This window comes from Haliotis cracherodii, unplaced genomic scaffold, assembly GCF_022045235.1.
Source record: "Haliotis cracherodii isolate W230 unplaced genomic scaffold, xgHalCrac1.p SCAF_12, whole genome shotgun sequence".
NCBI classification, from domain to species: Eukaryota; Metazoa; Mollusca; class Gastropoda; order Lepetellida; family Haliotidae; genus Haliotis; species Haliotis cracherodii.
This window is the reverse complement of record NW_027266267.1, coordinates 1,391,928-1,404,665: the sequence shown is the minus strand read 5'-3', so window position 1 is coordinate 1,404,665 and position 12,738 is coordinate 1,391,928. Positions and strand designations below refer to the sequence as shown.

The 12,738-nt window shown below is 38.4% G+C and overlaps 1 protein-coding gene across 1 annotated transcript; it reads left to right on the top strand.

Annotated features, from left to right (window-relative positions):
- The first annotated feature begins 4,772 nt into the window (after nucleotides 1-4,772).
- On the top strand, nucleotides 4,773-12,038 carry LOC139458036 (serine-aspartate repeat-containing protein F-like). Its single transcript, XM_071239351.1, has 9 exons — nucleotides 4,773-4,990; nucleotides 5,152-5,160; nucleotides 5,477-5,663; nucleotides 5,794-7,357; nucleotides 7,610-7,678; nucleotides 7,915-8,057; nucleotides 11,168-11,198; nucleotides 11,575-11,672; nucleotides 11,955-12,038. The coding sequence occupies exons 1-9, from the start codon at nucleotides 4,773-4,775 to the stop codon at nucleotides 12,036-12,038; spliced, it is 2,403 nt and encodes an 800-aa protein (XP_071095452.1).
- The last annotated feature ends 700 nt before the right edge of the window (nucleotides 12,039-12,738 follow it).

Here is a 12,738-nt window from a genome sequence, read left to right as displayed (position 1 = left end):
CTTGAGATGCAGTCGCATACGTTTGAGATCGATGTAATCGCTCCCCGAATTAGTCACCTGGAACTCCACAGGGGAGGAATCGTTGATTTGGCTCAGTTAACGAAATAGTGTTGAAATATACTGGTTTGATAGGGTGATAGAGAAAACAGGTTGAAAGAAAGTGGAACTTCTTCCTCAAAGTCCTTGTCATTTAACAGAGACATAATTCCGTTGATTTCTATTACTGTTTTTAACTAAAGATATCCTGTCCGTCAACGGGTGTACTTTTGAGTGCTTTACCAGTGCTCGATGGTATGTTCGCAGTTCGACGTATGTTCGTGGTTGTGACAACCTTCTCACCCGCTTTGCGTTTTAAAGCATTGACGCGTTTCTCTTTTGCATCGGCTCTCTCAACTTCACTCTGCAATTCTGACGTCATCTGTACTGTAACATTAACTCCTGCTCAACGTTTGTCAGTTGAAGGAATAATGTAGTTTGCTTTAGAATCAGATCTTATACTATTTTGCCTAGAACCAAGCATGTGTTTCTCAAAATAGTGCTTCCATTTTGTATAGTCTGGAATGTATACGGGTAGCGAATCTATGATGAATAGTTAGTAATCAATCTAAGAACGGATATCGGCATAACAGTAGTGTCAGATGCATCTCTTCTTTGTGAAATGACTCCGGTGTTCCATTAGTTCCTCTTATATAGACTTCTACATTAGGTGTGTCTTTCACGACAATGGGAATATTAATCAGTCTTGTGAAAACGTAGCTTGGACCCTGTCTCAAATCAACACGCCTCAATAACAACATGGAAGTCATTCATGTTTTTAGTATCTATTTTTCCAAAATTAAGTTCTGCTAAAGCAACAACCCAATGCCCCTCGAAAGTTTATCTACGGTTTAATTTTACACGAAAATGATACGGATTATTGTCTGGAAAATAGGAAAGTTTCGAGTCTGAACTTTTCAACACAAGATATTTGTCCATACTGTTCACACTTCTTTCAACTCACTTTCTTCTACATATGAATCATACGATTTATCCCACCCCAACCATCTCACTTTATAAAATAACTTGCCCTTAATACGTTTCTTTGACAACACTTTTTCGACTTTCCACAAGATATCTTGGTCTTTGTTCACTTTTTGCAGCTCACTCTTGTAAAAACTTCCTTTCAGAATTTCATCGTGAAAATCTCTCAGCCGATAAATCGGTATACCCTGTTGTCGTGTACCATTAGCTATTTTAAACAATTCCTCAGTCCAACGGAGGTCTAGTTCCTTACTAAAATGTTTTCTCAGATATGAGATTAACACCAGGTGATTCACATTATATAGAAATTTCTGTAATGTTTTTTTCGCTGGCGCACAAGATAACATTGGTTTCACATACAGATTTTTTCTTCCCAACTCCTAAACATTTTGCACCTGACTTTTTTCAATCCACGAATCAAAATGGATGGCTACCCCGCCCATCGAATAAAGTAATACTCTTTTACGTTTTCTCGCTTTTTCTTCAACACCTTTTCAATATTCCATACGTGATCTAAATCTTTGTTTACTTCTTTAAGCACCTGCTCATAAAAGCGTCCCTTTAGGACCTTGTCATTGAAATCTTTCAGAGTATAAATGGGGGTGTTTTGTCGACGAGTTCGTGCTGCAATCTTAAACAGATCCCCAGTCCAGCGCAAGTTGTGTTCCTTACTGAATGGTTTCTTCAAATAACTAATTCTGACTAGATCCGTCCCTTTAAGGAGAAATTTGCAAAACTTCTGTTTGCTATTAAGCATAGCAAGAGCGGGCTTCATGTACAAATGGGACAAAATCTGAATCTGATTAGTTTTTGTAACATCTACTGGAGCCCATTTCCCCAGACTTCTATGCAGAGTGTGATAATAATTATTCACCAAATCTGATAACACATCTATGTACTTGTTCGTGTTATTGTGTGAGATGTATCTAGTCATGAGTGATCACATTGTGTGAATAACTATCTTTGCATAATTAGCTTGCATGTCTTCATTTTGAGCAACTATCAATTTAATAGCTTTCTCTTTAACATAATCTTTGAAAACACCCTCGAACTCCTTACCTTTATATTTTTCGGCAGTCGCCCCTCTTTCGAGATAATTTTAAAACCCTCTACTACTGACACAGGGTTTTTGTTATTTAGGGGAACTACCCACAGATATCGAGACAACATGTCTATCACTATCAGTAAATAACGAACCCCATTGTTTGCGCTTGAATAGCGACTGACATCGGCTAAGTCAATATCCCACATTTCGTCTAACTTATTCACACGTACACGCAGTCTTGGAAAACGGCGTTTCACTGGTTTGTGCAGAGAATAAGCATCATTTCGTTCGAGAAAATTGTAATTCTCACCTCGCTTTTTCAAAGAAGACAGAAATTTTGATTGACCATAATATGCACCACTCTTTTGGGGGTTAAAATAATAATCTTCCAACACTTTTTTTTGTATTGTTTTCTATTGCTAGACATGATTGCAAATGACAAAGACAACGTTAGATCAATGATTTTTATTTGACTAAATCTTGATTATGTCAGTTCAATCAAATCTTGATTGCAAATACAGCAGTGTGACAATTTGCTTCTTCAATTTGTCTTTCCACTCTTCCGTCTTGAATTGAGCATTCAGGAAGTCTTTACACTGATATTGACATATCACTAAGCCACTCGTGTCTCTCATGCTCAGGTCTGCTTCAATAAGTTGACGCCATTGTAAAATCACGTGATCCTTTTTCAGCTGCTGCCAGGCAATGTCAATATATTGCGTTACCATTTCTTCTTTTGTTAAAGTGTTACAGGTATGTGGTGTTTCGACGTTATCAAACAAACATCCTATACCTAATTCAGCTGTCAAGTGTTTGACGTGTTTGACGAGATGCATAGCATAACATAGAGTTTACATGTTTTCAAGACTACTATTTTGACTTTCCACATCAATTTCGTCAACCGTGACGGGGACAATCTTTCACACAATTACCCGTTTAGTGCTTCCAGTAGGGTCAGTAAACGAACTCTTTGCATCCCTTACGCATGTATCTCAACTGTTTCTGCTAAACCCGTTGTTGCACGGATGACATACTTCCATGTATAGAAGCTCATCTTCGACATGGATTCACATTTTAAACCATGTTAATTTCGCGTATCATACACTCTCTGAATTCAGCTTACCTAACTTTTTTTTTCACAATTTCAAAACTGACTGTCCCAACACAATCTGATAGCTATTAATAACACTTTGTTGTTGTTGTTGTTATGTTGGTGTTTTTTTCGGATAGACAGTTCTGTCCTAATGTGACCTGGAATCCTTCTACGTTTGCTTACACGATGTTCTCAACTAAGCAACGTGAGATCTCTCTATTAATGTAAAGCTTTGGGGTCATTACTTCTGTAGGCTCGTCAAATACATAATTGACTTCTGCAGATGATTTTTTTATCAACACGATAATGGTTGTGTTCTTTAATACATGTCATCTATCATCTAAACATCCTAAAATATACTCTCTCGTAGTTGAAGCAAATGAACGAACATATTGCTTTCGCTTTATTTCATAAGAAATTTTGAATGACGTTTTAGTTATCCTCTTAAACATTGTTTAAAATTATTTTTTTTAAATGAAATATTGAGATTTACTGGGTGTTCAAGGTACTTGAAAATGCTTTTCTGATGGCAACCGGTCAAGAAGTAAATCATCAGTTTTATCAAATGAACGAAACTGTACAAATGAAATATCCGTTCTGCTCAGAATGTGTACATATTGATATAAGCATATTTATTGGGGAAGAGAATGTATGGATGTCAACTTCTTTATTATGAGGAACACAACGTTTCGGCGTATATGCTTACTCATTCATCAGGTGAATGAAGGAGTAAGCATATACTCCGAAACGTTGTGTTCCTCATAATAAAGAAGTTGACATTTATTTATTCTCTTCCTTAAGGGGGCAGTCGGGTAGCCTAGTGGTTAAAGCGTTAGCTGGTCACGCCGAAGACCCGGGTTCGATTCCCGACATGGGTACAATGTGTGAAGCCCATTTCTGCTGTCCCCCGCCGTGATATTGCTGGAATATTGCTAAAAGTGGCGTTAAACCATACTCACTCACTCACTCACTCACTCTTCCTTATGTGTATCACTTCTAAATGCCCATCAAAGACATATTTATTGGGTTCGTAAATTGTTATTCCTAAAAACACTTTTTGCTGGAATGAGATAAATAACTAATTATGTTTTCGTCAGATGTTTGTCAAATTAAAATCAAGGAAACACATTTTCATTTAACCAAGGATCCAAGGTATGGTGCTGACATTTCAATAAGGCACATCTGAATTCGAAATCCCAACCATGAGGTCTTTTTAAACGCTATTTCACTACCCCTCATCTCATCGTGCGTTTTTTCTAATCAAACGTCAACCAAATGAACGAACCTTTTACATTCGCTTCTATCTACTACCAATTGAACAGTTATTGTTCGTTCTGCTCAAAGTGTTGTTTATTTACACAGCAGGCTGTTTTTATTAAGATGAAAGGATTTCTTAGTTTCGTTGTTTTGCTAGTTTACAAACTTAGAATAGAACCCAGGATCATCTGAATGGTGCTGACACTTCAATTACAATAATCAAACCTAATCAAATGCCATTTTTGTAAGATCTCATGATTAAATCTAAGAAGAGGGATGCCATTTATATACCTAAATATGGACGTATTTGTCCTTGTGAGATTATGAGTGGCATTTTTGTTATCATCTGTTCCAGATATGTCGCTGCTACTTCATGTTCTACCTAGCACACGTTATGATGACAAACTCAAGAAGTCTTTCATACACCAACTGTCACGCCATGTTGAGCTGAAGAGGGAACTGTCCTCCACTGTTTCACCGCCGCACATTGTGGTATTCCAGCCTCAAGGTGGACCAACCGATGAATTTGATGGCGTGGTTCAACCTTTCCTTGCCAAGTATAAGATGTGTTGTAAGTGAAGACTGCTATATTGAAGAGTGCAAATTGATCTATATGTTGAATAATTGTTTTATTCTCGACTGCTTATCATCTTCAGTAACTCTGTAAAATGTTGAAGAATTTGATGAAGTTTTTCTACCTTTCCTTTTTAAATGTAAAATGTGTTGAATGTTTCAGTCCCGCCTGGTAACAAGTCCAGTTATTCTGTAATGATGCATTATCTTATCCAGTCTGGTGAATGCGAAATTAAGGACTACTATACAAAAAGTCATGAATTATTAAATGTTTCACTTTGTCATTAAGAAAAGTTATCTTGTCCTTCGTTATAATGAAAGGGGTTTACGACTATAGTTATCAGCATAAGATATTTTGATAAATTGTAGTTTTACCGATGCTGTTCTGGAGAACATATCAATCTGCACATAATTATAATTTAAGCATCTATTAAACTGTAAGATATAACAAACATTGATCTTTTCATTTCAGGTAATTCTAACTGTAGGAACATTATTCTCTTCACTGCCTTTGCCACGTCACAGCGGTATGGCCGGGGTTTCACTCCAGATTGTGTGTCACGCTTTAAGTACACGGACAAACTCTTTATAACGTCCGGACATCTTGATACACAAGTCAACAAGTCCACATTTGAAAGACTTGGGGCTATCCTTGTGAACGAATATGAATTTAAGGTATGTACACATTATAAAACAACTGGGACATAATCAAAATAGATGACACTTTAGTTATATATTTGTAGGATAAATGTAAAGCAGGAATTTAACGATTTGAATCCGATTATTTTGTTTAATATATTAGCAGGTTACTGATGACCAATCACAACTAGGCAAATCTACTGGAAGTGACGCTAACAGTCAAGTGGACAAAGGCGTATATGCTGGAAGTGATGCTGACAGTCAAGTGGACAAAGGCGTATCTGCTGGAAGTGATGCTGACAGTCAAGTGGACAAAGGCAAATCTGCTGGAAGTGATGCTGACAGTCAAGTGGACAAAGGCAAATCTGCTGGAAGTGATGCTGACAGTCAAGTGGACAATGGCGAATCTGCTGGAAGTGATGCTGACAGTCAAGTGGACAATGGCGAATCTGCTGGAAGTGATGCTAACAGTCAGGTGGACAATGGCAAATCTGCTGGAAGTGATGCTGACAGTCAAGTGGACAATGGCGAATCTCCTGGAAGTGATGCTGACAGTCAAGTGGACAAAGGCGTATCTGCTGGAAGTGATGCTGACAGTCAAGTGGACAAAGGCGTATCTGCTGGAAGTGATGCTGACAGTCAAGTGGACAATGGCGAATCTGCTGGAAGTGATGCTGACAGTCAAGTGGACAATGGCGAATCTGCTGGAAGTGATGCTGACAGTCAAGTGGACAATGGCAAATCTGCTGGAAGTGATGCTGACAGTCAAGTGGACAATGGCGAATCTGCTGGAAGTGATGCTGACAGTCAAGTGGACAATGGCGAATCTCCTGGAAGTGATGCTGACAGTCAAGTGGACAATGGCGAATCTGCTGGAAGTGATGCTGACAGTCAAGTGGACAATGGCGAATCTCCTGGAAGTGATGCTGACAGTCATGTGGACAATGGCGAATCTCCTGGAAGTGATGCTGACAGTCAAGTGGACAATGGCGAATCTGCTGGAAGTGATGCTGACAGTCAAGTGGACAATGGCAAATCTGCTGGGAGTGATGCTGACAGTCAAGTGGACAATGGCGAATCTGCTGGAAGTGATGCTGACAGTCAAGTGGACAATGGCAAATCTGCTGGAAGTGATGCTGACAGTCAAGTGGACAAAGGCAAATCTGCTGGAAGTGATGCTGACAGTCAAGTGGACAATGGCGAATCTGCTGGAAGTGATGCTGACAGTCAAGTGGACAAAGGTAAATCTGCTGGAAGTGATGCTGACAGTCAAGTGGACAATGGCGAATCTGCTGGAAGTGATGCTGACAGTCAAGTGGACAATGGCAAATCTGCTGGAAGTGATGCTGACAGTCAAGTGGACAATGGCGAATCTGCTGGAAGTGATGCTGACAGTCAAGTGGACAATGGCAAATCTGCTGGAAGTGATGCTGACAGTCAAGTGGACAAAGGCAAATCTGCTGGAAGTGATGCTGACAGTCAAGTGGACAATGGCGAATCTGCTGGAAGTGATGCTGACAGTCAAGTGGACAAAGGTAAATCTGCTGGAAGTGATGCTGACAGTCAAGTGGACAAAGGCGTATCTGCTGGAAGTGATGCTGACAGTCAAGTGGACAAAGGCGTATCTGCTGGAAGTGATGCTGACAGTCAAGTGGACAATGGCGAATCTGCTGGAAGTGATGCTGACAGTCAGGTGGACAAAGGCAAATCTACTGGAACTGATACTAACAGCCATGTTGACAGAAACCACTCTATTATAAGGTATACTGGTGGTCAAGTGGACAGAGATCACTCTACTGTAAGTAAGGCGAACAGCCAAGGGGAGAGAGACCACTCTACGGGAAGAGATGCTGACAGCCATGTTGGCATAGACCACTTTTTTAGATGTGATGCAAGCATCCAAGCGGACAACGCCTATTCTTCCAGAAAAGATGCCAACAGCCAAGCGGGCAAAGCGCACTTCACTGTAAGTGATGCCACAGGCCAATTGGAAAACGGCAGCTCTGATCTAAATTCCGAAACTGGAATCATTTGCAATTTCGGTGACATTTGTAAGTATTTATGAGCAACATGTGTGTACCCTTGTATGGGTTATATTATCTCAGTGATGCCCCATTTATCCCGCAGTAGTGATCACTGATAATGTCCGGAGTAAAATATTTCCAGATTAAAAAAAGCATGGGTACAAAGAGCGTAACGCTGTATGCATAGAAGTGTTGTCAGTTGTAATTATTCTGAAGTTTCTGAGTCTATAACTATCACTAAATCAATCCTTTCTGTATTTCAGACAGATTGCGGACGATACGGCAAGAAATAGAGAGAGAAACAACTGCTTTGCAAGGCAAGGTGGAGAAAAGGTTCGCGTTACAACCAGGGAAACTACTGAGAATACTTGAAGACGTGATGGAACATCTGGACCACAGGCAGGAGGTAACACAAATCACGTGATGTAGGATATTATACTCTTTCACATCTACGATGTCTTTTAGATAAAGCATGTAGGCTTTACATATTTCTTCCTCTGAAATACTGCGGGTTTAACACTGCACATAATTATGCATCCCTTTGGACATTCTTGGTCATGCCACATGCATGTTCCCCTAAATGTGTTAAATAGGGATTTGATGGCCAGGCACTATGAATTCGACTGTGTGTAATCATGGCGGTATGCTTACAGTTACTGGTTTATCTGGATCAGATTCGATTTTTTACTGGACACTGTGAAATAAATTGAACAGTTGTTACTTGGCGATCACCAACCTTCTCGGTGCTTCATTCCACAGACGTTCTTGTTTACTCAATCATGAAACAAATAGAGCGGTTTAGTATTTCAATATCTATTCGAATGTTAACTTGAAAATTAAAACGGTATTATTGATTCCAAATAGATTTGAAATGTTCATTTAATCAATCTCAGGCAGATTCCATGTATGTATAGTCAGCTATATAGGGTTTAATATTTATTTTATGTTTATGTCAAAGCAAGTTGCAGAGCATATTACAATTATTAGTCATACTTTGGAACAGGAAACGAGGACTGTTTGTCGGCGAGAATAATAGATTTATATTACATGTTATATACAAAATATAGTACTACCCTGCATGTATTTCAAGAGACGTTTTACAAGACAAATTATCATCTTTTTCAGACTGCAGATACTTCCGAGATGAGGGGAAGATGTAAGTTCCAAACGGAAGTTTGTAGTAAACACATAAGTTATGTAGTAAAATAAAACATTCAACGGGACTGTAACACTTGCAATGTAAGTTTAAAACACGTTACCATTTTCAGTATAAATAGAGTTTTCATACACCTCTTAATGTAATATCAGTGGATTAAAAACGTTTTTCCTCATGCTCACATAACGACTATGAGCATCGTGAATGAATGAATGGAACTCCTGTCGAGCAAAATCAATAGTTTTTTGGATATTTATGTCACCTTTCTATTTTGTAAAGATGTGGGTATTTTTTAAGTTTCAAACGGAAGTTTTTGATCGCAGAAGTAATCACAGAATCAAGGAGAAATGCAGTCAAGTGTAGAAAGTTACGATTATCAATATAAGACTATAATGTGTTACATATTTTCCCAATACCTTTAATGGTCTTGATATTTTAAAAACAGTGTGTCAAACGAAAGGGTTAAATGCTCCTATTTTGTAGTTCAAGTAAAGACTACGAGCATCGTGAATGAATGCCGCTGACAACTGTTAAGCAGCAACAATCAGCGTAATTTGTTTATGTCATCTTTCTGTTTTGATAAAGATACGTCGTTTAGGCACTAACTTGTAATATTTGATTTGTGCGTGAGAATATGATATCATAATGATCAAAATTTTCGACAGCTCCACCTCTGTCCGGAGACGATATGGCCAGCACAATAGAGGATCAACTGGTGCTGGAAAAAAGCTCCCTTAATAAGATAATACAAGTTCTGCTTGAGGTACCATTTACGTCAGGGTGCTAATTTTCTGTTGGTGCATAACTTTGTATTGTGTTTAAAATAAAGTCAAATGTAGAACGGGACATGAGATCAGGACATCTTTGTAGACGCCAAAGTATATAGAGATGTTCTGACACTGTTCCGTCGCCCCGTCAGTAAGTTGAATGTTTCATTGTATGCTGTTCTTAAAGTACGTAAATAATGATACATACTCCGTACTGTTATTTTATTGCATGTTGCATGTTGCATGTGTACACTGCTTGTTTTCAATTTTCTAGGAGTCAAAACATAACCCTTGTGTACATTCCAGAACCGATTGCAACCAAAATGTCGATGACATGGGTAAGTTTGTAGGAACAAGAGTGGCCTAATATTGTGTATGTTTATTTGTACAGTGAAAACTGCATTAATCCTGCCAATAAACTCTTGTCAAGGGTAACATATTTCCAGATTAAGCAAGTGTACAAAGTGGTACCATGTTGTATGTATTTGAATGTTCTCAGTAATAAGTATCCTGAAGGTACATTTCCTGAGTATGGATGCGTCACTAAATCCAAACTCTCTTACTGGGATATTTCAGACAGATTAAGGATGATTAAGGATGAAATGAAGACAAAGACAACTTATTTGCAACCGAGGGTGGAGACCAAGTTAAGGTTGCCAGCAGGAATACTACCTAGAATACTTGATAAGATCCTGATATACCTGGAACAGGAACGAGAGGTAACAGAAATCTCATGATCTAGGGTATAATGTTTTATGTCATCAATCACATGTTTCAGATTGTGCTTGTCAAACTCATATATTTCTTCCACTGAAACATTGTAGGTTTAACTCTTGCTTATCAATTCTATATCCCTGTAGTCATGCCAGGTCAGAAAACCTCATGTATGTCACCCGAAATGTTTAAAGTGGGGATGCCGCTGACTGTATGTCATTATGCCATGAAGTCATATATTATTGCTCGTGCTTTCAGTTACCGGATTATTGTGATAATATCAGGACACTGTGATACAAATTGAAAAGTTCTGACTTGACGATCACAGGCATTCTCACTCCTTCATTCCACAGTTTTTCTTATTAACATGGCTAACTGCTTCAATGTCTATGTACCATTGCAATATAAACAACAACGGTCTTATGGATTTCAAATTTTAAAACGACTGTTTTTTGCATCAAAATTCGGCCGATTCTATGCATGTTCAGTCAGCTATATATGGATTATATTTATGTTTATGGTTATGTTTATGTCAAAGCAAATTATGCCCTCATTTCTTGAAATGCGTTTTGTGTATTTTCTAAGGAAGATTTGTGCGTTTTAGATAAGTCTATCATGTATAACTGTGCATATATAATATTTAGTTAAACATTGGGAAGGGAAACCAGGACTGTGTGTTGGAGAGAGAAATGGAATTCTATTACTTGGTATACAAAATACTACTACCCTCCATGTGAGTGAGTGAGTGAGTATGGTTTAACACATTGTACCGATGTTGGGAATCGAATCCGCGTATTTCAAGAGACTTTTTTCAAGATAAATTGTCATATTTTTCAGGGTCGTGCATGTATTTCAAGAGTCTTTTCATGTTTTTTTCAGGCTGCAGCTACTTCAGAGATAAAAGAAAGATGTAAGTTCCGAACGGAAGTACATACAGAAGTAATGTAATTGTAGTGTAAATATATGACGGGGCACCAATGAAACATACAATGAGACTCTAAATTCAATGTACGTTTAACAAGTTACCATTATTAGTATAATGCTGACAAAATATAGTCTTCATACACCTTTAAATCTCTTTTCAATGGATTAAATATACGTTTCCTGATGCTTCAATAAAAATTATGAACATCCTGAATGAATGACATGAACTACTTTTGAGCAAAATCAATATTTTTTTTTTTCATTTCGCCTTATTATTTTGATACAGAATTAATGCTTACGCACCTAATGCCAATTGTTTTATCTGTGCAAAAGGATGTGATAATGATTGAAATTATCTTCAGCTCCGCCTCTGCTTAGAGTCGATGTGGCCGGCAAGATAGAGAAGCAACTGGAACTGGATGAAGGATCAGTTAATAAGATCATAACATCTCTGCTAAAGGTACATTTACTTCAGGGCTGTAATATAGAACTGTGTTCAGGTAATTCTGGTGCTTTCATCCACTTGGAGGCACTTCGTTACACAGATGATACACCATGACTATTTCAGTGTTACTTCGCCCATAGCTCGGAGTCATGCCAAGTGTAAATGTACTAAAAGCTTGATGAGTTTTGTTCAACTGATCTGAACTGATGAGAAGTTGCTGTTTCTCATTGAATGTTTTGTAGCTGAGCGATGATGATCATGTGGGAGGAAGGCTACGGTGTGGACTGTTTGTTTCAGGTAAAGCCAGATGTGAGCAAAGGGGATATCCCTGGCAGACTGAAGAAAGTGTGGAACAATATCTGGGGAAAGTCCTCCACGTGAGCAGCTTGTGGGCAAACAGGTTTAGGCAGAGGAACTAAATGAACACGAGTGTGCGTACTGGTTGAGGCGATATACATAAAAGGACGCAATTGTCTCATCCAGCAACTTTCAGGGACATTTGCAGCAGGTTAGGCGAATGTTATGCACCAATCCATGATCTCAAATACCTAGTGAAGCAGTCATCACAGTTCCCCGTTTTCAGGCAGCAGACTCTACTATGAGGTTTTATATATTATACCAGACTGTAGATGCTTGGCCATGCAAAAGCAAACGAATCTATTTTCCATGTCAGACCGTAAATAAGGTTGATTGTTGAAATGTGAGTGTGTAATGTTTACCTAATGCTCTTTCTTGCTTTGGATATGCAAGCTTTGTTAAAGACGAAGGCCGATTATCTTTCAGAGTTTAGAGAACATATGTAGTACTATTGTTTGTTTTTTATTTTTGTATGTACATAAGCTTAACTCATCTGTGCTGATATAAGGCTTAATAGATGTTGAGGATAGCACGTGGTGCTTGCAAACACATTGAGTGAAGAAGCACCTTTGCACTATTTTCTGATCGTCGTATCACATTAAACACGTGGCACCCAAGAGAGGGTATGGAAATGACCACCAATGGATAATGATCCACTACCCACGAATCCACCAATAACGGATCCTCTCACACCTACAACTTAATTTTATTTAACAGATTAAAT

What these genes read in the sequence shown, in the direction of transcription:
- LOC139458036 (XM_071239351.1), top strand. Translation starts at nt 4,773, where the DNA reads ATGTCGCTGCTACTTCATGTTCTACCTAGCACACGTTATGATGACAAA. An exon ending in TGAACGAATATGAATTTAAG is followed by an intron (nt 5,664 to 5,793) that starts GTATGTACACAT and finishes ATATATTAGCAG; the next exon opens with GTTACTGATGACCAATCACA. An exon ending in TACTGGAACTGATACTAACA is followed by an intron (nt 7,358 to 7,609) that starts GCCATGTTGACA and finishes GTGATGCCACAG; the next exon opens with GCCAATTGGAAAACGGCAGC.